Source organism: Callospermophilus lateralis, chromosome 18 (genome assembly GCF_048772815.1).
Source record: "Callospermophilus lateralis isolate mCalLat2 chromosome 18, mCalLat2.hap1, whole genome shotgun sequence".
NCBI classification, from domain to species: domain Eukaryota; kingdom Metazoa; phylum Chordata; class Mammalia; order Rodentia; family Sciuridae; genus Callospermophilus; species Callospermophilus lateralis.
This window is the reverse complement of record NC_135322.1, coordinates 19,955,109-19,981,540: the sequence shown is the minus strand read 5'-3', so window position 1 is coordinate 19,981,540 and position 26,432 is coordinate 19,955,109. Positions and strand designations below refer to the sequence as shown.

The following is a 26,432-nucleotide window of genomic DNA, read 5'->3' as shown; positions in this document are numbered from 1 at the left end:
AACATTAGATTTGCACATGATTATTGCCCACGTATTTAACTCATTAGCTAACTCATCAATTTGATTCATAGTATATGGAGTAATAATTTTATTGGGAGAAATTCCAAACACTTCCTTTGCTGCTTTTATTTCTTTGAGTATTAATTGTCCTACAGCCTCAGGATACCTAGTAAGAATAGTGTTAGGAGAATAAGATAAATGTATCCATAATAATGGACCTTCTTGCCAAAATACTCCTGTAGGAATATTTTTTGTTGGTAGTACAGTAAATAATAAAGGCAAACTTATATCAATTCTATCCAAATGCATATTTTCCATATATGTTTCAATGATTTTTAATGCCATTCTTGCTTCAGGCATTAACATTCGGGGTGAATTTGGATCTGATGGACCTTTTAGGATATCAAATAAAGGTCCCAACTCTCCTGTTGGTATACCTAGATAAGGCCTTATCCAATTTATGTCTCCTAATAACTTTTGAAAGTCATTAAGTGATTTGAGTTGATCTACTCGTATTTGAATTTTTGGTGGACGGACCATGGTTGAGGATAATAGAACTCCTAAATAATTAATTGGAAAATTTAATTGTACTTTATCTATTGCTATCTCTAGATTATAATTTTTTAATAAGTTTGCGTGGCATAACATTCTAGCAATGTGTTTTTAGCTTTGTGTGCTAATAATACATCATCCATATAGTGAAATATTTGTAGTTCAGGATTTTGATTTCTAATATGGATTGCTTTGTTAACATAAATTTGACACATAGTTGGGCTGTTAGCCATCCCTTGAGGGAGTACTTTCCATTCATATCTCTGATCAGGACCTTCATGATTCAGTGCAGGGATAGTAAATGCAAAACGTGGACTATCCTTAGGATGAATTGGAATTGAAAAAAAAAAAACAATCTTTAATATCTATAACTAAAACGTACCAAGTTTTTGGCAAAGCAGACAATTGAGGAATCCCCGATTGAGCAGGTCCCATAATAACCATCTCATTATTAATGGCTCTTAAATCGTGCAATAATCTCCATTTACCAGATTTCTTTTTGATGACAAAAATGGGAGTATTATGGGGAGATACAGATGGTTGTATATGTCCTTCCGCTAATTGTTGTTTGACCAGGTCATGGGCTGCTTTTATCTTTTCTTTAATCAGGGGCCACTGAGGAACCCATACTGGTCTTTCTGATTTCCAAGTAATTTTTATTGTCTCAGTGGCCCTTTCTGAAAATCCAACCCATGTCTGTCTGTTCCTTGATCTATTTGTATTGGTGCTGCTATACCTTGTTCTTGTTTTTCTAATCTTTTTCCTTTCCTAAAACCTTGTCTAGTCATAATAGTGGGTGCATTTTGGTTGATGTTATTTGTTAATGTCAAACCTAATTGATCTAGGACATCTCGTCCCCATAAATTTACAGGAACATGATCCAATACATATGGCTGTATAGTTCCTTCGCATCCTTCAGGATCCTTCCAATCTAATACCATTGCACTTCTATGGGGATTAGTCGCCACTCCTAGGCCCCGAAGCGTTTGAGTGCCTTGTTGTAATGGCCAATGTTTTGGCCATTCTTGACGAGAGATGATGCTAAGGTATCCAGTAGCCCATTAAATTCATGTCCTTGAATATTTAGTTTTAGCATGGGGCGAAAATCTAAATTTAAAGAAAGCATAGCCCAATCTACACCTGTGGAGCCTAATCCCTTGGAACCTCTTTCTACAGTACGACTGGAAAATTTATCATGTTGGCTGGGTATTATTAGTAACTGTGCTATTCTATCTCCTGGTGAAATTACTGATATACCCTTTGGAGAACTGGCTATAATTTTTATTTCACCTTCATAATCGGGATCAATTACCCCAGGACTTATCATAAGTCCTTTTAGAGTAGAAGAGCTGCATCCCAATAATAAGCCTACTGTTCCTTTGGGAAGAGGTCCTTTCACCCCTGTGAGAATGATTTGAACTCCCATCTCTGGAGTTAGTACTGATCTGGCAGAGGCGCAGATGTCCAACCCTGCGCTCCCTCTGGTTTGTCTGATGAGGGATCTGATGGACAATGTGTCCTGGGCACTACCCTGATGGGGTTGCTGGGTTCCTCCAGTGCTCCGTATATTTGTGGTATTGGGCCCCGCTGTCCATTTTTTGGCAATGGAGCCTGATGCCTTTCTCCACGATATCGTGGATAAACACTTGGTCTTTGTTCGTTTTTTGATAATGGAGTACCCTCTATGGTGGTTTGAGAATGGCATTCATTAGCCCAATGTCTCCCTCTTCGGCATCGTGGGCAAATTCCCAGTATTCTACCCCTTTGATACCTAGTTTTGTTAAACCCCCTCCTATTGGGCAATTCCTTTTAAAATGTCCTGTTTGTTCACAATTGTAGCATGTTCTTGGCCTGCCATCTAAAGCCTGTTTTACTGCAGCTGCCACAATTTGCCCTTGTTCATTAATGTCTCTGGCATCTAAATCCTGTTTTACTGCAGCTGCCACGACTTGCTCTTGTTCATTAATGTCTCTACATAATTTAATATATGTGTTTAAATCTCCATGTTTCCATGGTCTAATGATATCTCTGCACCAACGATTCGCTTGGTCATAAGCCAGTTGTTTTATTAATGGCATTGCTTGTTCTGTATTCCCCAAAACTCTGATAGCTGTTTGAATAAGCCTATCTACAAATTCAGCGTAAGATTCATTAGCTCCTTGTATTATCTTAGATAATTGACCTTGTAAACCTCCATGTCCTTGTAAAGTCTTCCATGCCCTAATCGCCTCTGCAGCAATTTGTGCGTATACGCCAGGATCATATGCAATTTGTTGCTGCTAATCCTCATAAGGTCCCTTTCCTAACAACATATCTAGATTTCTCTGAGGATAACCAGCTGCTGCATTTCGCCTAGCCGCCTCCTTGCAAAATGCCTCATTGGCAACCTTCCATAACAGGTATTGACCTCCATTTAGCACAGCTTTACACATATTAGCCCAATCTGCTGGCGTCATGTTCACGTTGTTAATGGATTCGACCAAGCTTACAGTGAAGGGTGCTTGAGGACCATAGGCTGTTACAGCCTCTTTTAGCTGCTTCACTGTTTTGAAATTTAAAGCATGGTAAATTCGCTGCCCTCCTACCTCAAATACAGGGCATGTTAATGCTTGAGATCCTGTCTCAGGATCACAACTATCAACTGTGGGGGTTGGGAGCCTCCCAGCATATGGAGGTGGTGCTGTTGATTGGACACTTATGCCCTCTGGTGATAGAAAGGTGTTAGTAGCAGTCTCCTATAGAGGTGGTGCTGTTGGTTGGACACTTACACCCTCTGATGATAGAAAGGTGTTAGTAGCAGTCTCCTGTTGTAATTTTTCCCCTGATGGCTTTTTCTGCTCTAAACTTCCTTCCTCTGTCTGACTAGCTCGAAAGACCTTCTCTTTTACTTGAATCTTTTCCTTTTTCTGACTAACTTGAGAGACCTTCTCTTTTACTTGAATCAATATGTCTTCTCCTTCCTCTACCTTTGTCTGAATTGAAGGCTTTGGACTAAGCAAACCAGATACGAACGTCCACAATGGCAATGTGCCAACTGGCAGAGTTCCTGGGCTGTTCTTTTCTATTCTTTTTAAATCTTCACCATGATGGTTCCATTGTGATATACTTAACAACTCCTCCTTAAAAAGCCATGGGCTACATTTTTGTATTGTATCAACGTATGCCCTGACTGCTCTTGATTTTACTGCAATGCCTCCTTCCTCTAACAATTTACTTAACACTCTTTTGGTTTGTTTTTTACTAATTTCTGATCCCATATTTCTACTATAATACAACCCAACAAGATGACGCCAAACAAAACCGAGACAGAATGAAACAAAAAGGGAACAACAAAAATTCATTATAGCCTTTCTATCCTCCTGACATGTGCATCCGTCCTTTCTCCCTATCTGTTCCTCAGACGTAAATAGTTTTTCCTCAGATGTGAGCGGTTTTTCTTCCATCTCACTCATCTTCAGGGACAGGCAACTTAAAACAAAAATGAAGCAAAACAAAAGAGGAATCTTAAAATGGCTACCCATCCTCTCGCCCTGCCCTCAGGGGCAAGCAGTTTACTTACCCTCAATCACTCCCCGTGCGAGCCACACAAAAATTTTTTTTTCTCTTCACTGATTATTACTGGCATTGGTTCATGGTGAAAAGTATAAATCTCGTTCTTTTGACTTTAACGACTTTCTAATGTTGCATTATATGAAGAAAGACCAATTGATTTCTGTGGCCCTGTGCAGGAACTGATTATGGGTTATGTCCATTTTTCCCACTCTGTTCACAGTTACATAGTCATTCTTGTATGTGTATCCTTGTAAACAGGTGCAAGAATGTCTCTAGGGTAGATAACTAAGAATTTATGGGATTACAGGTATGTCGTTCTCTTGATCAATTGTGCATCTCCACATCTATGAAGAATCTTATCAGACTTACTCATCTTTGCCAGTTTCTCACTAATAGGGAAATTGCATTACTTTTTTTTTTCTTTAGAGATTGAAACCAGGGGTGCTTACCACTGAGCTACATCCCCAACCTTTTTATTTTTTAATTTTGTGACAGGGTCTCACTATGTTGGTCAGACTATCCTCAAATTTGCAGTCCTTCTGGCTTAGACTCCCAAATTGCTTGGATTATAGGCATGTGCCACCACATCCAGCTGAAAGGTCTGTCAAGAATTAACCTTGGGCTGTGGTTGTGGCTCAGTGGCAGAGCACTTACCTAGCATGTGTGAGGCACTGGGTTCAATCCTTAGCACCACATAAAAATGAACAGATAAAATAAAGGCATTCTGTCAATCTACAACTACCAAAAAATAAATAAATAAATAAATAAACCTAGAGTGGTATTTTGTAAAGTCAAAGTCTGTTAACCTTGAACCCAATTCTCAGAACATGTTAATAAAGAAATATTGCTGCATTCCATCATAAAGTTAAATTAGAGGTGGTGGGTTAGAATAAGATTATATTACTTCCCCATATTTAATGGTTTTATTTTACTCTTATGCCTTTAGATTTGTTGACCGTGTCTCTTATTGGTTTAGGGAAGAGTTCAAATGAGTTATCTGATTTGATTTTCTAATTATATTTTAAGAGAAATGTTTCTGAAAAACTACATTTGTGGTTTCCTAAAAAGATAAACAGTTTTGCCAGGCACAGGCTGAGGCAGGAGGATCTCAAGTTTAAAGCCAGCCTCAGCAAAAATTGAGGTGCTAAGCAAGTCAGTGAGACCCTGTCTCTAAATAAAATACAAAATAGGGCTGGGGATGTGGCTCAGTGGTTGAGTGCCCTTGAGTTTAAGCCCCAATACCCCCGCCCAAAAAAAAACCATAAGCAGTGTTATAATACAGTTCTGCAATTAAGCCCTCAGATATTTACACATATGATGAAAACTTTTATCCACATAAAACCTGCATATGAATGTTCATAGCAGTTTTCATAATTGCAAAAAATTGGAAGCAACTGAGATGTCTTTCAGGAGGTGGATGAATAAGGAAACTATGGTACATCCAAACAGTATCTGTTATTATCAATAAACAAGGACTACCAATCCACTAAAAGATGTGAAAAACATTAATTGCATATTGCTGTGATTCCAATTATATGGCATTATGGAAAAGGCAGAACTGTGGAGACAATAAAAAGATCAGTGGTGGTTGCCTATAATTGAGGGGCAGGAAGGATAGCTCAGTGTCTATAGAACATGGGGATTTCAAGGACAGTGGAACTAGCATAACACTGTCATGGTGTCAAAACAGAATTATACAGTACAAACTGTGAACCCTAGTATAAACTGTGAATTAGATCTAATAAAAATGTGTTGATATTGGTTCATCAATTTTAACAAATATACCACACTACTAATGCAAGATATTAAAGACAGTTAGTTATATTTATGAAATCTAAATTGTTGAAACTTTTTCATGACTACTTCCATTTTCTGTGGATCTGTAAAGTTCATGTTGTAAGTCATTTGGTTTCCTTTTGGCTTTCTTGATTAAGAAATAGAGTGGTATAGCCAGGTACAGTGGCACATGCCCATAATCCTAGCAACTTGGGAGGCTGAGGAGGAAGTTTGAAGACAGCATTATCAACTTAGCAAGATCCTGTGTCAAGATCAAAAAAAAAAAAAAAAAATTGTTTTCCCTAAAAGGACTGGGGTAAGCCAGGCATTGTGGCACACACCTGTAATCCTAGCAGCTCAGGAGGCTGAGGCAGGAGGATTGAGAGTTCTGAGCCAGCCTTAGCAAAAATGAGGTGCTAAGTAACTCAGTGAGACCCTGTCTCTAAATAAAATACAAAATAGGGCTGGGGATGTGGCTCAGTAATCAAGTACCCTAGAGTTCAATCCCCCACTACAAAAAAAAAAAAAAAAAGGACTGAGGATATAGCTCAGTGGTAAAGTCTCCCTGGGTTCAACCCCCTGTATTACCTCCACATACACACAAAGTAGTAATATAGTGGTATAAAATGTTAATTTTGTTTTCTTTATGTATGTTGTTAAATAATATAGAGTCAAGATTTTATATGTTACTGTTAGAAATATTTTCAAGATCATATAATACCGGAAATAATCCAAGATGTCTTGATTCCTGTAAGTTCTCTATAAAATGCCTCTTTCATTTATTGACTCATTCTTAGACATGACGGAATCCCATATCTCTTAGAATCAGTCATCTGAGATTCCGTGAAATATGATATATCTAGTAAAACTGCAGAAGGATTATAATCATTATTACAGATCATTCTAAATTTTAAATAACATCATGGGAGTGTTCTGATTTTTCTCTTATCTGTCTTTCAGATGTTCTCTATGTGGGTATGTGTGCAGCCATCCTCCGTCTTTGAAGTCTCATATGTGGAAGCATGCAAGTGACCAAAATTACAACTACGAACAAGTAAACAAGGCTATTAATGATGCAATTTCACAAAGTGGCAGGTATTTGATTCTACCCCCTCCCTTTATTACTGTATATAAAAATTAAAGTTAGAATTAAAACTACTAGTCCTACAGTATAGGTAGCCCACTCAAGGTCTGGTGTGTTTTGTTTTGTTTTGAAGAGTTCTGGGGAAATCCTCTGGAAAAACTCTATTAAACAGCAGTGAAGAGAGAGCCGATCCTGTCACTGGAAGTTCGGAAAATTTGGTGTCATCCTCTGAGCTGATTTCCCAAGCACCCAGTGAAGTCATAGATCCCAATGAGAATGAGAAACTGAGCCCTACAAATAATACCTCATATAGTTTAGAAAAGAACTCTAGTCTAGCCCCTCCTGGAATGGAGTATTGCGTTTTGCTCTTCTGTTGTTGCATTTGTGGTTTTGAATCAACCAGCAAAGAAAATCTCTTGGATCATATGAAAGAGCATGAGGGTGAAATTGTAAATATCATCCTAAATAAAGACCACAGCACAGCTGTAAACACAAATTAGCTGGAATAGTTAACCACAGTTTCACCTTTGTGCTATGAGATAACTAATCTACTAGATGCAGAAAAACTAGTTGGTGTGAGAGGAAATGACAGGTGTGACTATGGAACCAAACTTGTGATGTAATAAAATGAATTTCAAATGGATAAACAGTAATATTTAAATATTTTGAGGGAGGGAAAGTGGGTTGAGGAGGAACAAAGATGTAATCGGTATTAATTCTCTGTCACCCCTTCTTAGTGTTGACTGTATTTATTATTAAGAGCTTATTATAGTTTAGACATACATGCAAGCAAAATTTAAGAAAGGGCTTTTCAGGAACTCTTCTAAAACTTGTTATAAAAGTGTCACAGTCTTAGCAGAGCTTAACTCTCTTGTGTTTACTTTTGACATGCCAGCTCTGGAATTGCTGGGTCTCTTGTGAGAATGGCTCATAGCTTCTAGAGGGTTTTTTTTTTTTTTTTTTCAGAGTCTACAAGGAAGCAGATAGAGGGTTTTGAAATGATCCACTAAAATCTTCCCCTGAATTTATCATATACTCAATAAGAATTTATCATATACTCAATCTGGGATACGTTCCTTTATTCCCAAAAACAAAAGAAAGACCTCTAAACCAAATCTGGATTATAAATAGACATATAAGAAGTAAATTGTAGTCTTAAATTGACAGTGAGTTTTTGGTAGGAATAGGAAGAAATGGGTTCATTCCAACCAAACTCAAATCAATCTCAAGTTCACAGAATTGGTGACTAGTTGAGCACAGCAGGGCACTTCTCACAGGTTCCTTTCAGAGTGTCTGGAAGAACACAGCACACTTTCGATAGTTAAATAGGCTTTCTGATCCTCAGTGCTAAGTGAGGATTCCTTGTTATTTGAATGAGTCTCTTAAAGCAGCAACAGAGTATGAAAAATTACATCAGGCCTTAGCAATAGTTTGAACACTAAGATAAAAATGAAGTTGAGGGAGAAAATTCAGAGGACTCTTAAACGTAGTACTGCTGTTGAGATTTTCCTTTCTGAAGTTTATTAATTTAGTTATATTTTTAGCAGAAGAGAAATAACCAAATGTGACCAAAATATAGTAAAAATTCAAGTGGTTTGTAAAAATTTTAATTAGCAAACAGAATTTGGCAATTCTGTAGGATTTCTTTCTAAGAAATTATGTTTAGAGTGTGATGTGGAAAACTAAGTAAACGTGCTGTCGCAGTAAAACTTGCCGTCAAATACACATAAGTTTCTCGTTAATTACATATTTTGTATTATAATTGTTTCAGTGGGTGAAAAAAAAACAGGGTGTTTTGTTTTTGTAGTCCTTATCACTTATTTATACATTATTTTTTTGTTATTCTGCCTCCAGTCAAAAGGCAGGTGCACCATTCAGTGCGCTATCTTCATGGTGCTATTTCAGATGAACATTCTGAATATCCATTTCTAACATTTAGAGTTGAGGTTGTGACTCTGATAAACTTAGAACACCAAAAGCAAGAATTTCATGAATGGAATACTATATAGGCAAAGTTTTCAGAAAGAATTTTGCTCCCAAAGTCCAGGTATAAACAAAATGAATTAATATTTTTAAGATAGCATTAGGAACTATATAAGTGGGGCCAGCCACCTTGAAACACTGTCTAATTTGTTTTTATTTTTCTCATTTTGATGATGATATTTAAACATACAGTTGGCTGTAACTTTGCAGCTCTTTGATTTAGGTAGCTTTAATTTATTTGTGAAAGTTAATTCATTTCTGATATATGCTTTTTGGAAAGATAAAATGAATTTATATATACTAAACTATATTTCCCAAATCCACTATACATGGATTTAAATAAATGCATTTTCTCCTATTTCAGAATTGAACCATTTATATTTAATTTTGAATTCAAATAAAATCCTTTAAAGGTTCCATTTCATCATTGTTGTTGCCACTCTATGTACATTAATTTTTCATTTCTGGTGACTGTGACTATTACTCAATGTTTCTTTATAAAGTTCTGTTATTCTGAAAAGTAACAATCTTAGAAGAATTTTCCTTGGCTTTGCTTTTCCATAATCCTTTGGAAAAATCCCAAAATTTCAAGTGTGACTTTTTAAATTGCCTTTCTTAATTTTCTTAAACCACTTCCTTTGATTGTTACTTAAATATTCCATTTGAAATCATGAATTTAATTCTCTACCCCTTAGGGAAAAGTTAACCCAGAAGTTCAATACCCTTAAACTTTCACCTGATTCTAGTTTTCAATTGTCCATAAAAACTTTCTCTTGGCCTACAGGAGGAAATATGTACCAAGAATATTTTAAATCTTCCCATTATTATTTTGTGGCAAGGCTTAAAACTGTTTCTGCCAAGAACAATTGAGTTTCTAAAAGTAATAATGAAGACTAAATATGCAATTATAATTGTAGAAAAGAGTTATTAAAATAATGAATAGGGAATCCCTTTATAGGAATAATTATTTATTGCTACTAGAACTTATGTCATATAGAGTTCACACTGTTTGTTTTCTGCTCTGAACACTTACAGTTCTAAGATTTGATAGTGAAAATAGTTTTAAAAAAAACTAAATTCAGCAGAAGTGAGAATCAGGGAGATAATGCATTCTGATCATTATAAATAACACTTTTCAGGGCTCTGATGTTTTCTCCCTTTCTTTAATAATCCAGAATGTGGTTGGTGTCCCCAGTGTTCCAACAGTACTATGCTTATATTCCTCTTGATCTGTAGACTTAAGTTCTGTGGCCAGACAGTGCGTGTGTGACACTGACTGAAGCCTTTGATTTAGATCTTTCATCTTCTTCAGGGTAGCTGTTGATGGCTTTATAATGATTTTCTGTTTTTTTCTCACAAAGCAAATGGTGGGCATCCATGTTTACATTGTATCTTCCTGTAGCGTACTTGGCTTGGCAAAGACAAGCAGGCTTCTCTATGAGACTTATATTTTTAGTTTTCATAGACACTTATTTAATCTTTTTTTATTGTACAGCAAGGTGCTCTAAGTAATATTCTATAAAATATATTTAATAGAAATTTGAGTTTGATATTCATGGACATGAATACATGTATTTTTTTAAGAAATAAGTATTGTGAAACACTATGGCATTGCTTCTATAGCCAAAGTATAAAAGTTTCTGGAACACTGACATGTAAAGACTACAGTTAATTCTGACACTGTATCTTATTAAAAATAGGATGATTTGCATTTTGTAAAATTATCCTGCACATTGAGCTGCATGCCTTAAAGCTGAAACTCTAGGATTGTGTTCATGGTAGAACAGTTTATCTGTTCAGAACAGTGAAGCAAGGTCTATAGCGCTTCTTTAACTACCTTTGGAAATACTGTACAATGTTAGAATAATTTATTTTGCTTTACAGGAGTTTGTCATGTATTGACTTTAATATTGTATTTTGGTAATAAATTTTTTGTTAAAAACACTTGCCTTTAAGTTTTATTAACTATACATATGTCTGTTCTTAGAAATGTCGATTTGATTAGATAGCTATATTTAAATAATTAAAAGATTCCCAAAGGTAAGGCTTATGATCATCCTCTAGTAACTTTTTAAACTATTGCTGACTTGTATTAAACTGTTAAACAAAAATAATTGAAAAAGCATTTGGCTTCTGAAATCATTTTTAAAATTCAGTCTAAGTTTGGAGCTTTTCCCCTTGCTAAGTAAGTCTTAATTTTGTCTTCCAAATCACACACTTATGTTTCCAATTATGCTGTGGTCAAAGTTCTGAAGACTAGTCATACTTAGGATGGTTGGCATTGTTTACTGAAAGCCAGAGATTACAGCAATGAGTTCTCACTTGTCATCATTCCATGGTCTAATGTCTTATGTCTTTTGACATCTGGTTTGTTGGATTGGTAAGTGATGCTGACATCATCTGACTGCATTATTAGTGTAGTTATCAGTTTGTGCTTTAGAATCCTGGGCCACCTCAGCTTGAAGTGACTGACACCACATATTTCGTCCCAGTAGCTTTAATCCCTGGTCCTGTACTCCCTGGAGCAATATAATCATATCCCCTATCTTTCAAATCCAAATCCCAACTCTGTGTCACTAAACTCTAAATTAGTTGTAGAATTCCTATCTTGAAAAGTTTAGAACATAATGGTCCAATTTGGTACCCATACCCACATGTGACTATTGATCACTTGAAATATAATTTAAATGCTCCAATAGTTGCAAAAGAAATATATGTAAATAGTTTTTTTTTAATTGATTGCATGTTAAAATAAAATTTTTAATATATTGGGTTATATAAAAATTTCAGGGCTGGGGTTGTGGCTTAGTGTTAGCGTGCTCACCTAGCCGTTTGAGGCACTGGGTTCAATCCTCAGTACCACATAAAAATAAATAAATAAAAAGTCATGTGTCCATCTACAACTAAAGAAAAATATTTTTTAAAAAAAAAAGTTAATTTCACCTATTTTTATTTTATAAATGTAGCTATTAGAAAATTTTAAATTACATATGACTCACATGATATTTCTCTTGGGTAGTGCTAGTTTAGGAGAAAAATTGGCAAACTATGGCCCTTACTTTAAATTTAGGCTTCCACCTGTTTTTGTAAATGAGTGTTTTCTTGGAATAGCCACACCCACTTTTTTTTTTTTTTTTTTTTGGAATGGGGATTGAACTCAGGGGCACTCAACCACTGAGTCACATCCTCAAGCCCTATTTTGTATTTTAATTTAGAGACAGGGTCTCACTGAGTTGGTTAGTACCTAACTATTGCTGAGGCTGGCTTTAAATTCATGATGCTCCTGCCTCAGCCTCCTGAGCTGCTGGGATTACAGGCATGCACCACCATACCCAATTCACAATCACTTTTTTACATGTTATGTGGCTGTTTTCAAGGAACAATGTCAGCACTATTTGTTAGTGGCAAAGATGGTATGACCCACAAAGTCCAAATTATCTACCATCAGGAAGTTCGTTGAAATACAGAACAATGGTATAACCTGTGCTTTAAAACTACCTGAAAGAAAAGACTTTTTTATTAAAAAGTGCTAGAGTTTACATCTGGAATGTCCCCCAAAACTCATATGTTAAGGCTTGGTCCCCAAAGCAATAATGTCCAGAGGTGGGGCTTTTGAAAAGTGATTGGATGATGAGAATCCTGACCTCATCAGAGGATTAACCACTTGATGAATTAGTAACTTCAATGGACTATTGGGAGGTAATGGAAACTGTAGGCAGAGGGGCATGGTTGGAGGAAGCAGTTCATTTGGGGTATGCCCTTGGAGTCTATATCTTTGGTCCCTTCCTCTCTGCTTCCCAGCTGCCTTGAGCTGAGTGGTTTTCCTCTGCCACAACTTTCAACCGTGATGTTCTGCCTCATCTCAGGCCCAGAGCAATGGAGCCAGCCAACCATAGACTGAAACCATGAACCAAAATAAACCTTTCCTTCTACAAGTTGTTTTGTGTCAGGTATTTTGGTAACCATGGATGGAAAGCCAACACAAAGAAAGCTTTTTTTTAGAGAAGTGTTTTAGAATTGTATTGTTTCTTCTTCTGTCATTCTTATCATCTACCTCTTCTTCCTCAGTCCTATGCATGTTTTATGACTTGAACCTGTCTCACTATTTTGTCATCTCTAATATTTAAACCTAAACACAACTTGTTTAAAGTAACACGCATTATTAAATAGTAAATTAATGCCACCATGCAAAGTACTGCTTTCCTCCTGATGACCTTATCATGTCTGTGTTAGCTCTGATTGTTTCACACTTGCAAATAGTTGGACACTGCTTGAATAACCATGGGACAAGATGACCACAGTAATCAGTCCATTCAACTGGGGTGACTATTGACTTGAATAATCCGGGATATAATGAAAAGAATCTAAAGATAACACTTTATATTGAATAGCATGTCTGACTCTAAAGCCAAATTCATGGATTGAGAGGGGGTTGTAGCTGGCTTTGATGTAGAGCTGTTGATTAAACTGGCACAGCTACGAAAAAGTCACAGTACTCTCCTACATAGATTTCTTCCAGATCAATCAGCAAAGATGTAAAATGAGAACATATTTGGCCCTGTAAATTCTTAAGAGAAGTCTCTGTTCTTAATTGGTGCCATATGAAAATCTTAGGTAATGTGTTTTGGTGTGTATCTCAGAATCCAAATGCTTAAACCACTTCCAGAATCATATATGCAGAAAAACCCAGTTTGCCTGTTTTAGGGAATTATAGACCTCATTTTATGTAATTGCAGAATATAGTGGTGTATTAATAAATATATCTAGTTTTATCATTTGAGCCAGAAAGTGTTTATAAAATTATGCCAGCTTTATTCTTTTTATTAACTTACAGATACTTTTTTTCCAATAATGGGTAACCACTGTTTAAATTTTTTGCCTTACAAAGGAGTATAGATCTTCCTTTAAATTAAAAAATCTTAATTTAACTGGGTATGGTGGTACATGCCTATAATCCCAGCAGCGTGGGAGGCTGAGGCAGGAGAATTACGAATTCAAAACCAGCCTCAGCAAATTAGCGAGGCCCTAAGCAACTCAGCAAGACTGTGTCTCCAAATAAAATACAAAAAAGAGCTGGGCGTGTGGCTCAGTGGTTAAGCACCCCTGGGTTTAATCCCTAGCACCAAGAAAACGAAAAAAAAAAAAAAACCTTAATTTTAGGCCTTTAACATAAATTCTTACTGCCTTATATTGAAATTGTCAGATGTTGGTATTTTTGTGTTCCAAACTTTACCAGATTTATACCAGCTGTCTCACTGGATCCACATAATAAAGGTTCCATTCTTTAATAGTTTGCAAAATTGAATGTAAGACAGGTACTTTCATGGCAATGCCGAAGTACAAGGAGGCCTTTGTTTCAAAAAGACTCTACATATTATGTAGATGGAATTTTATTTACACAAATCAGAAAATGAGCTGGAAACAGTGGTGCAAGCCTGTAATCCCACTGACTTGAGAGACTGAGGTAGGAAGGATCACAAGTCTGAGGCCAGCCTGGGAAACTTAGTGAGAACATGAGTCAAAAGGTCTGGGGATGTAGCTCAGTGGTAGAGTATGCCTGCATGCAGTATTCAGTGTCATGAAAACAAAAATCAGAAAATGATGACTCCTTGCCCATGAACTTGGCCCCAACCATTTCATCTTTCTCATTTCTCATCTTTGACCTTTGTAAAAGGCAAAAATGAAAAGTATTTATAATGATCCATGCCATGGCCACTGGCATCAGTAATGATCAAATATGGTTTTTAAAAGTAGTAATAATAGAGCTGAGGTGTAACTCAATGGTAGAGTACATACCTAATATGCATGAGGCCCTGGGTTCCATCTCCCGCACCAAAATTAAAGTTAGTAAGAAAGTATGTTATCTTAAATGTGTAAACTATAGAGACCTGAAAAGATCCTCAACAAAATAAAACCTGTTATTCTTTCTTCAGGTCCTTTTTGTTGGCATCTACTATCATTTAAAAGTTTATTATCACTATAGTGCTGTTCTCCAAATTTGTGTGTTTTTTTCCCTACTTGTCATTTTATTAATTATAGTATCAGTATTTCCAAAATAACGTGGCTGCATTTTACTGAAATAGGCACATCAATCCACATCTTGCTCTTTTTGTTTACATCTACAGTCCTATTTAAATTCAGTATATCCAACCACAAAAGGTGTTAGAAAATTCTATTTCAGGCTTATGAGAACAAGTACAGCAGAATGTGATTCAAATCTTAAGCTGTGTTTATTTCGGCTCCTCTACAGCTAACATTCTACAAAGAGTTACACTGAAATAATTAGGCAATTGTAGGAAACTAGTGGTGGCAAGGTTATCTTCACTTTCTAGACCTTCTCTGTAGGAAGTGTGAGAACATGGTTGGTGAGGTAGTGCCCCCCTACAATGATGATCTGATGCTGGAGTCCAGCAGAGTACCACCACATGGGTGAAGCCTCCACATCTATGCCCACCTGGAGCAACTCTGTGTTGAGCCTGCAAATGCTGATAAAGCATCCAGTGCAGTCTCTGACAGTTTTGTTTTCTTTGTAATAGCAGAGGGGGGAAGCAGGACTCTTCCTAATGGGAAAGCAGTCGCCATGTCCTATCTGAAGCAAGGGGAAGACAAACCAGCTATCCAGCCCTTCAAGAGCTCCAGAATATGTGTATTGTTAGCTCATCTGGTTTGGAATATTCTTGGAGAATTGTGAAATGGCCTGTCCCAGGTCGTGCAGGGCTGTCACACAGGTGTCAGTCTTCTAGCCATTTCACAAGGACTCTGGTGCAGAGAAGTCCTAACCCTGAAGTGGATTCACAAGCCAATCCAGGTGCCAGCTCCTTTGTGCTGGGTGCTCTCCTGCAGACCTGGGATGTAGCTCTCCTAGTTCTACTGATTTGCCACTATTTGTGATCAAGTAGGAAACTGACAAAAGTTTAAAAAAAAAAAAAAAAAAAAAAAAACATTTTTAGCCATAATCCATAGATGTCACCCTTAAAAGACTAAATAGAGTAAAAGCTTAGTGGCCATATTTTCAGCCATGTTACACTTTCCAAATATATTTTTAAAAAATATGGAAGTGAAATATAAAGGGCAGTATATACAAGTAAATCAAAATCCTAAAACGGTTAACATTTATTTCCTGCAAAGAGAAGTGCTAGAATTCATGTGTAGCTATATCCATTGCCTGTTATTAAATAACCTAAGGGTTTTTGAAATTCAAGGAAACACCAAATCTTGCCTGCACAGTAATTTGCATTTACATAGCACCTTTCAGCTGATATACTCAAAAACTTAATTTCTAAATGTCCGTGAGAGAGCTCTTCTAGTAAAACCCATCCAATAGGATTCAATTTCCAGTAGCGGGTGGGGCTAATGAAGTCTAGGGCTGAGGTTTAGCTCAGAACACAAGCTGGAGACCTTGTTTTTGATCCCTAGCATGGAGAAAGAAGGAAAAAAGAAATTTCTCCTTTTCCATGAAGTAGTCGGGGGAACACTTAACTAAGAATCTTCCTTCAGCACCAAATCAGCTGAATAGATATATTTTGGTTTTGGACCCATTACTGATACTCTTAAATGAATTATTCTGATTCTGCTTCTCAGTCCTAAATCCTACATGCTAGCATCTTTATTTTTATGCTGCTTGTGCTTCAAGGTTAATGATCATCAAAGAAGCCAGACACATTTGACCTTCACCTTCCAAAGAAAGAAGTTCCCACTTGAGTTGTAGCAGATGCAGCCAGTTATTCCACAACATCCGTTCTACTCTTTCATCATGGTAGACTGTTTAGTTGAACACATAGCAGCCCAGCTAGACTGTATTTCCCACTCTTCTTTGTAGCTGCATGAGCCATGTGACTAAATCATGGCTAATCAGATATGAATAGTGATACATGAAACATCTGGATTATGTACTTAAAATTAAGGAGAGTTCCCTTCCCTTCACTACTTTCACTTTTCCGCTGGCTGTCATGTGAATGTGGTGAACTAACATTGATGATGATATCAAATGTGGTCCAGAATTGAAGTGCAACAAGAAAAAAAAAATTAAGAAATGTGCAATTAACTTGAATAGACATTTCCCTAAAGAAGATATACAGATGGCCAATATGCATATAAAAATGCTAAACATCACAATCAGGGAAATGCAAATCAAAACTAAAATGAAACTGGGCATGAAGAAGCATAGTGTGGTAGTGCATGCCTATAATGAGCAGCTCAGTAGGCTGAGGCAGGAGATTTGCAAGTTTAAAGCCAGCCTTAGAAACTTAGCTAGGCCCTTAGTAACTTGGGGAGAACCTGTCTCTAAATACATTACCAAAGGGGGGGGGGGGGGGGAAGGACAGGGCTGGGTTTAATTAATTAAAGGTTTAAAAAGAGGGGGCAAGGATGTGGTTTAATGGTAAAGTGGTACCCCAGGCTCAATCCGTGGTCACACACACACACAAAAAAAAAAATCCTTTAAACTATAGTGAGATACTATTCTGCACCCATTGGGATGACTATTATAAAAAAATCAGTGTTGTAAGGATATGGAAACATTGGAACCCTTGTACACTGTTTATGGGAATGTAAAATGGTACAGCCACTGTGGATAAGTGGCAGTTATTAGTGTGGCAGTTACTCAAAAAGTTAAAAAGAGAAATACCATGTGATCCAGCAATTCCATTTGGGGGCATATACCCAAAAGAATTGGAAGCAAGTTCTCAAGGAGATAATTGTATACCCAGGTTCTTAAGCAATCTAGGTGTCCATCAATGGATGAATGATAAGCAAAATATGGTATATTCATACGATGGAATATTATTCAGCTCAAAAAGGAAAGAAATTTTGCAGTATGCTACAACATACCTGAACCTTAAAGAAGACATCATGTTGAGTGAAATAAGCAAGTCACAAAGACAAAATGTTTGCTTCCACTTATTGGAGGTAATTTAGAGGAGTCGAATTCATAGATACAGTAGAATGGTGGTTGCCAGGCACTGAGTGAAGGTGAAATGGGGAGTATTGTGAGTCAACCTAAAATTTCAGTCTCACAAGACAAAGTTACAGAGCTGTATAATGCTGATACTTGTACAACATTATGAATGTTTTAATACCATTGAACTGTATACTTAAAAATGGGTAAGATGGAGCCAAGTGCAGAGGCACATGCCTGTAATCTCCATGATTCTGGGGCAGAGGTGAGGCAGGAGGATTGCAAGGTTGAGGCTAGCCTCAACAACTTAGACCCTGTCTCAAAATTTAAAAATTAAAAAAGGCTGAAGATGTAGCTCAATGGTAAAGCACTCCCAGGTTCCATCCGCAGTGCAAAAAAAAGTAAATTTTATAACAATTAAAAAAAAGTTTATGTGATTATCTGGTTACAAGATTCTGGGTCCCTAACACTGCAGCACTAGACTTTGTGCATAACAGATAGACAATTGCCTTGACAAATAAGCTATTGGCTTTTGAGTTATTGTTTCAGAAATGGCATCTATATCCTAGTCAATGCCAAACCTTCAGTATTATTTCTAGACTGTCCTTCCTCCCATCTATGCATAAAGAAATCCATTAAAGAGAAAAGCATTCTGCTGGGATTCCTTAAAGGTCTTATCACAAAACCTAGACTATATCAATATTTCAACTGGTTGTTTTTTCATTATCACCCTCCTAAGGAGGCTTTTCTAGATATTTTTTTTCCTAATCAGGTCCCTCTCCATGAAATTTTACTACCACAGTAAAGTAGGTATGTTTAGGTACTGTGTGACATTAAAAAAGTAAGTTTTTTTTTTTTTCAATTCCCAAGAAATAATGTTCTCCCCACTGGGATAGGTATCACCATTGAGAATGTAAGCTCTTGTATAAATGGGCTGGTTGAGGTAGTTATAGGGAGAGAACTTCATTTCCTGATATTTTGACTGGAAATTCAAAGAAGTCATCAAAAAGATTGTGATTATAAAACTTTAATAGGAGGCTGATTTTGCGATCCATCCATGAAGGTCGGTCATTAAAAATAGTGAATCCACCCAGTATAGTCTCCACACAGTTGTTGGGCTAGTTTGAGTCCTAGAATCTTTCAGTCCTGCCTGAAGAGGAGCAACTCAACTTGGAAATTCTTCTAATGCATAGGGAGCCCTTCAGACCAGCTCACCACAATCATGGATGACTCAGGAAGAGGGAACACTTGATAGGTGTTAGTAAAATCCACCCCAGCACTAGATTAGCCATGACTTCATGTGGGATAAAATGTCTGAATTTGAGAGTGTAAGAAATACACACTTTTCTGGCTCGAAGTTCTACTTCCCTACAGAAAATCCAAAAAGTCCTAAGCTTCACAATACGCCTTGGCATCTGTTACTAGGAAAAAAAAAATCTGCTTCTGGGATTTTTAGACACCTGTATATACACCTGTTGTTAAGGGAGTGACATTAGAGAAATCCAAAGAAAGAAACTGGAAGGACCAGCTGAGGCCACTGATTCTTGGACTTGAACAGCTAACATTTAGGAATCATCAGATTTGGCAAAAAGCTTATGTGATAAAGCATCATCATCTGCTTTAGTTGAATAGCTTGACTATTCATGTCCTTGTTCAAAAATATATAACAGTTATTCTAGCCATGAAAATGAAAAAAAGTGTAGGTGGTAACCATGGAAATGAGAAAAAAGTACAGGAAAGTAGAGGTAAGAAGAATAGCAGGTGTTAAGGAAGAAAATGAAACAAAACTGATCGTGTTGAAATACTTAGGTAACTTTAACTTTGTTTAATAGAATCCTTAAGTAAGTCTGCACCTATGCCAGTCCATCTATGAATTTTGCTATTTTAAACCACTTAAGATTTAATTAATACAGTGTTGATCAAAGGAAGAGAAAAATACTATTCCAAAATGCTTTTCTGAAGATTCTCACAAGAGAAGGAGCTATATATGGACAAGTATTAGAAAGGAGAGAAGAAGGAATCTAGCATAACATTAATTCCTGTGTGACTAGAATGATCTGTGAGCACCAAAAAAGCTGATCCCTATGACTTGGCCTGGGTCCCTTGAGAACCAAGTGTCCAAAAGAGGCTCAGAAGAATGCCATCAACACAACCCACCTCTGTGGTCTCTGACATGAGTCGTATACAAGGAGTGTATAAAATAATGCAATGGGATGCAGATAGAAGATATTGGGATTTCCATTTGTAGTGACACAGTTAAATGTGTGAGGAAAGAGAGAGAGAGAGAAGACAAAAACTATTGGATAAAATTTGGAGACAACTATTCTTTCATCAAGGCACTTGAAAAGTCAACCTTTGTGGACAAGAGGAGAAACATGACTTGGATTAAAGTACTATTGGAAAAAACATATGTAATGGGCAAAAAATATCTTTAACTAAATACATATTCCTGAATGGAACACTCAATATTGTAAAACATGTATATATATACATTTTATAAGAGTCAGTTGCTTTCCCAAATATCAAAATGCATTCTATCAAGAAACAGTAATTAAAAACATGTGAGACTATTGTAAGACTAGTTCATTATTTTAATCATTGAAGCATAATAATTTATACATAGGTCATTCACATATAGGAATTTAGTATATTGTAAAAATAATTCAAATCAGTAGACTAAGGATGCTGAACTAATGAACTGTCCAATTAGAAAAAAGATTATGTCAGCTCTATCTCATTATTAAAAAGATAGAATATTTTAAAATACTAAAAGTATATAAAAATTTAGTTTTAAGATGAGGAATGTTTTTGTAAGCATGATGGAAAAACCTAGAACTATAAAGGAAAGATGGTAAATTAAACCATATAAAAATGGAAGATCCCTGTAGAGTAAAATACACCAAAAGAGATACACAGTAATGAGAAAAATATCTGCAATGAATATGACAAAAGGTTAATATATATATCCGTAATCTACAAATAATCCCTTCACATCATGACTAAATAGATGAACTGGCCAACAAACACAGAAAGACAAATCAGAAAAAGGAACCAAAAAAACGCCAATAAATGCCTGATATCATTGCCTTCAGCCCACCAATATATACATATAAATTAATGATATACCATCACCTAAGATTGGCAAAGATTAAAGATATCCATTGTTGGCAAGGGCATACAGAAATGAGCACTGTAATACATGTTATTGGCAATAAAAAAAGTAATAGAATTTTTAACCTTTTTGGAGTGTAGTTTGCCAATTTTTAACACAATTTAGAATATGAGCTCTAGCAATTCTATTTCTAGAAACATTTCCTAAAGAATTACATATGTATAAGAGTGTTCTTACTGCATTGCTTATAAAAGCTCAAAATCAGAAACAATGCAAATGTCCCATTAGGTGAGAAGAAATTAAATTAAAACACATCCACAGAAGTGATTATTACTCTATTGGCTAACTACTGTTGCATAACAAAATTACCCTAAAACTTAGTGGTACAAAACAACAGTACACATTTATTATCCTGTTTCTGTGGTAGATATTTGAATAACACAGGCAGTTCTGACTGGTGGGGGCGGGGGTGGGGGGGTGGGTCTTCTGATGTCAGCAAAAGGGTGACCTGGAGCTGGCTGATCTTCTTCCAAGATGGCTCACTCACTCCGTGGATGGCTAGTTTGGTGGCTAACAGCCAGTTGCAGCCCACATGGCTTTCTCTACAGGCTATTGGAGTGTGCTCAAAAGACAGTGATTGGTATCCTCCCTAAGTAAGTAATCCAAGAGAGGCTAAGGCTGAAGCTGGAAGGTCTTTTATAACTTAGCCTCAGAAGTCCCAAGCTATCATTTCCACAGTATTCTCCTAATCACAAAGAACCACCATGATTCATTGAGACAGGACTACACAAGGGTATGAATACCAGGCAGTAAGGATCATTTAAGTTGACATCTAAAGTTGCCAAGTAAAATGAGTGCAAGAATCACTTATATAAAGTCATGGGCAAAACTTTGAAAAATTTATATGAAGATGAAGACAAACAAATGGAGCCTGATTGTGACAGTCCTTGCAAACTTTGTTATGGAGCTTAATAATTAAAATAATAAGCCAACAAGGGATATCTATTTTTGTATGACCACTCATTAGCTGGAGGGTGGATTGAAAGGACAAGGACAAGGGACAGGAATGGAGGTAAGGAAATAAAAATTTTACTGAAATGATCCAGGTAAGAAATGGTAGACTTAGGTGGTGGCAACATAAATGAAGTGGGCAAGTTCTCAGATATTTAGGAGATAGACAACACAGGAGTCCATATTTGATTGGATAATACAGATTACACCACAGGAAGGAATCAAGGCTGGTTCCTATGTTTTGTATGTGAGCAGTTAAGTGAACAAGGCACATAGAAGAAAAACCAGGCTTTGGGGATTTTAAAAAGTTTAATGTTTGCACATGTTAAGTTTGAGGTGTTTGCATATACAAATGTCCAACAGGCAGTGGACATATGGGACTTGAACATCAGGAAATATATCTAGACATTAAAAAAAAAATCGTGTTTTTTTATTAGAAGATCAGTAAATATTGGAGACATGGTTCCCCCCACCAAAAAAAAATATATATATATATTTTTTTAAGAGGATAAGAATGCACAAGAGACGGAAAAATACCAGAAAGGTAAATGAAGGAACACCTGGACAGTCTATTGTTGCAGAGGCAGGAATGATCAAGAGTGTTCATACTTCTAAGTCAAGCAACTTAACACTGAACATCATACACTAGAAGAGAAAGACACCAACAGGAGAGCTCTCACCCTTGGTCTTAAGGCAAGACACTTCTATGGGAGGGATGTGATGAACAGTATTAATGTTTTCTGGTGCAGTGCTTCTCAAAGTGTGATGTATAATCACCTGGAGATCATATTAAAATACAGCTTCTGATTTAATACCTCTTGGGCAGGGCCTGAGATCTTGAATTTCTAAGTTCCCAGGTGATGGCCATGCTGCAAACCCAGACCATATTTTGAGTAGCAAGGTTGTGGTGTGGTTCTCGAAGTAAAAATCATCTGGAGAACTTCAAATCAGACTAGTGGGTGGCAACTCTTACTGAGACTAATTCAATAGGTATGGAGGACCTGATAATGTGCATTTCTTACAAGTTCCCAGGTGATGGTGCTAGTGATGCAGCAGGTCCCCATACCACACTTAAAAATCGCAAAACTCAACTATTGCTCAACATAGCAGAAAAAAACTAGGACTTGCAAATACAGTGCAAACAATCAGTATACTCGTGTACCACTGCAGTCAGTCTTATCCATTCCAGAGCTTATGCCTTTTATGGTCCCTCCCTAACTCCTTGCTCATATAGCCAGAGGTGGAAGAAGGCCTATACTCATCATGCATTAGCCCCAGAGTCACTGTATCAGAACTAAGACACTCGATTAATTATTCATTCCCAAGGCTAACTTTCAGCAAAGCGGTGGGGGCGTCCTACTTCTTATTAAAGTCTTAAAGCTTTATCTTGCTTAGTAAAGCCATTTCATAATATTAAAAAAACAGTAGCTGATAAGTACTACTTCCTTGCTATTTCACAAGTCACATTTTCCCCCAGAGTGAGACAATTTAAAATTAAAAAAAAAAACTTACTGAATACAATAAGGGAAAATGCTAATTAAAGAGGAATCAATACACATATGTACTTAACAAATATATTTTATGTAAGGAATCAATATTAAAAATTATAAATATGCAGTTCCTGCCCTCAAGTCCAAAGGAGAGAGAACCCAACAACCATTAAGAAATACAACAAATACCATCTGAAAAAAAAGTTTGGATCATTTTTATTAAAGCAAAGCAGCAGATATCTCAACCATTCGCGGAGTGTGCTTGTTATTAATAGAAATGGAAACAAAAAGGAGAAAAATATCGAGGAGGCAGGGGTTACTAGAATAGGTTTCCTGGATGTAGTAATTTCGTGTTGGAATTAGGCATTAGACGGATGAGCCGCCTTTTCACAGGTGAAGGTCCCAAATGGCAATTCGTCATCAAAATTCAATTAACATCTATTTTGAGTATGTGCTAAGTAAAAGGTTTTACCTACGGGTTTTCGCAATGTAATTACTAAAGATATCTATCTAGGTATAAGCACAGTAGGTCCCCTCAAAAAAAGACTTAAAATCCAATTTGGTGATGGAATAACATACCAGATTCAACACTGCAGGACCATATTCTGGAAGAAAAAACTGACAAAACAGCGCCCGGGGCACCAACACTACAGGAGCATCGTAGGAGATGCAAAAGCTTTTTCCGCGGGTACTCTCACTGGCAGTCAATAACTAACATGCAAGCCCAAATCAGCAGAAATCGGAGGGTTGGGGCGTCAGGACCCAGGGAGGGGCGCGGCAGTCCTTGCGACGTGGGAAGCCGGGACTTGTCCAAGTGACCCGACTGCTCAATCTGTCATACCTTCCCCTACGAACATCGCATCCAGCAGGACATGAGCACAGGAGGGTACAGGTAGGAAGAAAGTTTGGAGGGGGGTTGTTTTGTTTTAAATAGCCACTCCGCAAACCCAGCCTTGGTGGCTCCCAGGCCCAAACAGGGGCCGAAGTGCGGCCGCGGCTCTCAATCGTCGGACCTCGAGCGACCCTTTCTCAGGGCGACCGAGTCCCTCCTCCCCTCAACCGCACCTCTCGCTTCAGCCCCGGGTGACGGACGTCCGCATAAGCGAACTAATTTCTACCACCCGCTGACCGCGGGGATTGTCTCGCAGCTCCGCTGGCGGGCTCTTCCTAGGGCTGCCAACAGGCTGGGCGGGACCAGCGAGCGGAAGTTCGCCGCTTCCTTCCGGCCGGCGCCGCACGAGACGGGGCGTGGCGGCGCGGGAGGGGGTGGAGCCTCTCGTTAACAGGCAGCTTCCGGGACCTATGGGTGCAGTCGTGGCGGACCGGCCTCCCCGGCGCACCCCTTTCCCGGGGCTGCCAACGCCCCCCGGCCCCCTATTCCACCGTGTTGCACAAAGCTCCGCTGCTGGCCAGTCCTTCTTGTCCCTGCCGCGCGCTGCGGTCCGTAGTGAGGCCCCGCCTCCGCGGCCCTCGGCGCCGCCTAGCCTGGCCCGCTTCCTACCCCGCCGGAGCCGCGCGTGAGGACGGCTGAGACCGCAGGTCTGTGGCTGCGTGTCGGGTCGCGAGGGAACACGCGGGCGCCAGGCTTTCGCGGAGGGCCCCAGAGGTCTCGCGGGGCGGGCGGGTGCCTGCTGCGTCCTGCCTGGTGGCGTCTCGCGGAACCCGCGGCGACGGCCGAAAGGCTCTCGCGCGGCCCCGCCCCGTCGCGAGCGCAGTCGGGGAGGCGCGGCAGTGGCACTCTGGGCGTCCGGAGGGGACCGAGCTCGCGAATGTCGGGCGGAAATGCGGGGTCAGGGGCAGAAACTCCGGAGAGAGCAACTTTGCGGAGCTACCCCTCCGCAGTTGGCCGCGCGGGCGGAGGGAGGGCGTGGGCTCGATTCTCCGCGACCACTCGCCGTCCTGGTGAGCTGGAGCAAAGCGGCTGAACTTAAGCAGCCGGCCTCTCCCCGGTTATCTCTCAGATGGGGACGCCAGGTGATGTTGGGGTGTGGTGCGCAGGTAAGCGGAACACAGAGCCCTGCCGCGCCCGGAGGATGCGCACTGCTGTACTAGTCATTCCCACTAATAAAGAATTGCTAGCAGATCCTTTTTGCATACGTTTAAAATGGCATTCTGTTTCGTTTCCTGGAGGAACTTTTGTTTCGTAGTAAGTGACAGTCTAGACACATAATTAGCTCTCTTAGTGTTTGTAGACTCTCTGACTTAACATATTAGAATATGTACACTGATGTCTTTAAAACTCCTCTCCACCTTAGAGAGGGCATGGTTCTAGGATTAGGCCATCTGGGGGAATAAACTCATTTCTGGCTGTAGGACATTGCTATACTCCTTTCTCACTGCTCCAGCTTCAGTCTCCCATGCTTGAAGGAAAAGAACTTAAGTCTGTTTTCCTTCTCACGATTTTTTGAATGAATGAATGAATGAATGAATTGTATCCTATTGGTTGGATTGTTACATAGAGTAAGCTGTTTGCCTTTAGGAATTAATAAACTGTTGAAACAATCATGTCAGGCTACTGATCATATTAATAAGTAATTAGCAAAATGCTACTCATTGTTCAGAGGAGTGAAGCAAGATGTTCTGGGGGCCTGGAACCAGCTTACTCACTGCCACCACACCCCCGCCTCCCACTTGCAGCTTCCAAACTAGGCTGCTGCTCCCTGCCTTAACACCCACTGTTGCTCCCCGGGATAGCAGCTGCCCTGATTGGTACACCCCCGTTGTCATCACCACTGAGGCATAAATCTTCCAGCATGAATTGTTGTAAAGAACACAGGTGTTAAAATTCAGAGACAGAAAAAAAAAAAAAAAGTCTCAGTTTTTTAAAATCTGGCTGACAACAGTTTACTATTAAATCTCTCCCACGTGGTCAGTTCTGTGGGAAATACTGAAAATCTATTGCCTGTGGAACTGTAGAATATAACCTGAAACTCTGTGACTGTGTAACAAATTGTATGCTTAAGTGCCATATATCTG

The 26,432-nt window shown here is 38.4% G+C and overlaps 2 protein-coding genes across 4 annotated transcripts in view; both read left to right on the top strand.

Annotated features, from left to right (window-relative positions):
* Znf507 (zinc finger protein 507) overlaps positions 1-10,920 on the top strand; it is a 41,182-nt gene extending 30,262 nt beyond the window's left edge. For 2 of the 3 annotated variants that reach the window (XM_076838924.2, XM_076838925.2), the window contains 2 exons: positions 6,841-6,975; positions 7,098-10,920. In XM_076838924.2, the coding sequence (XP_076695039.1) occupies positions 6,841-6,975; positions 7,098-7,464 (502 nt within the window). In that variant the 3' untranslated portion in view covers positions 7,465-10,920. Of the gene's footprint in view, positions 1-6,840; positions 6,976-7,097 lie in introns of those variants that run through there. The other variant, XM_076838926.1, reaches the window with a different exon arrangement.
* A 13,848-nt stretch (positions 10,921-24,768) lies between these two features.
* Positions 24,769-26,432, top strand: part of Dpy19l3 (dpy-19 like C-mannosyltransferase 3) — an 82,089-nt gene continuing 80,425 nt past the window's right edge. The window contains exon 1 of the mRNA XM_076838914.2: positions 24,769-24,995. The gene's annotated coding sequence lies outside the window, so the exon portion shown is untranslated. The remainder of the gene's footprint in view (positions 24,996-26,432) is intronic.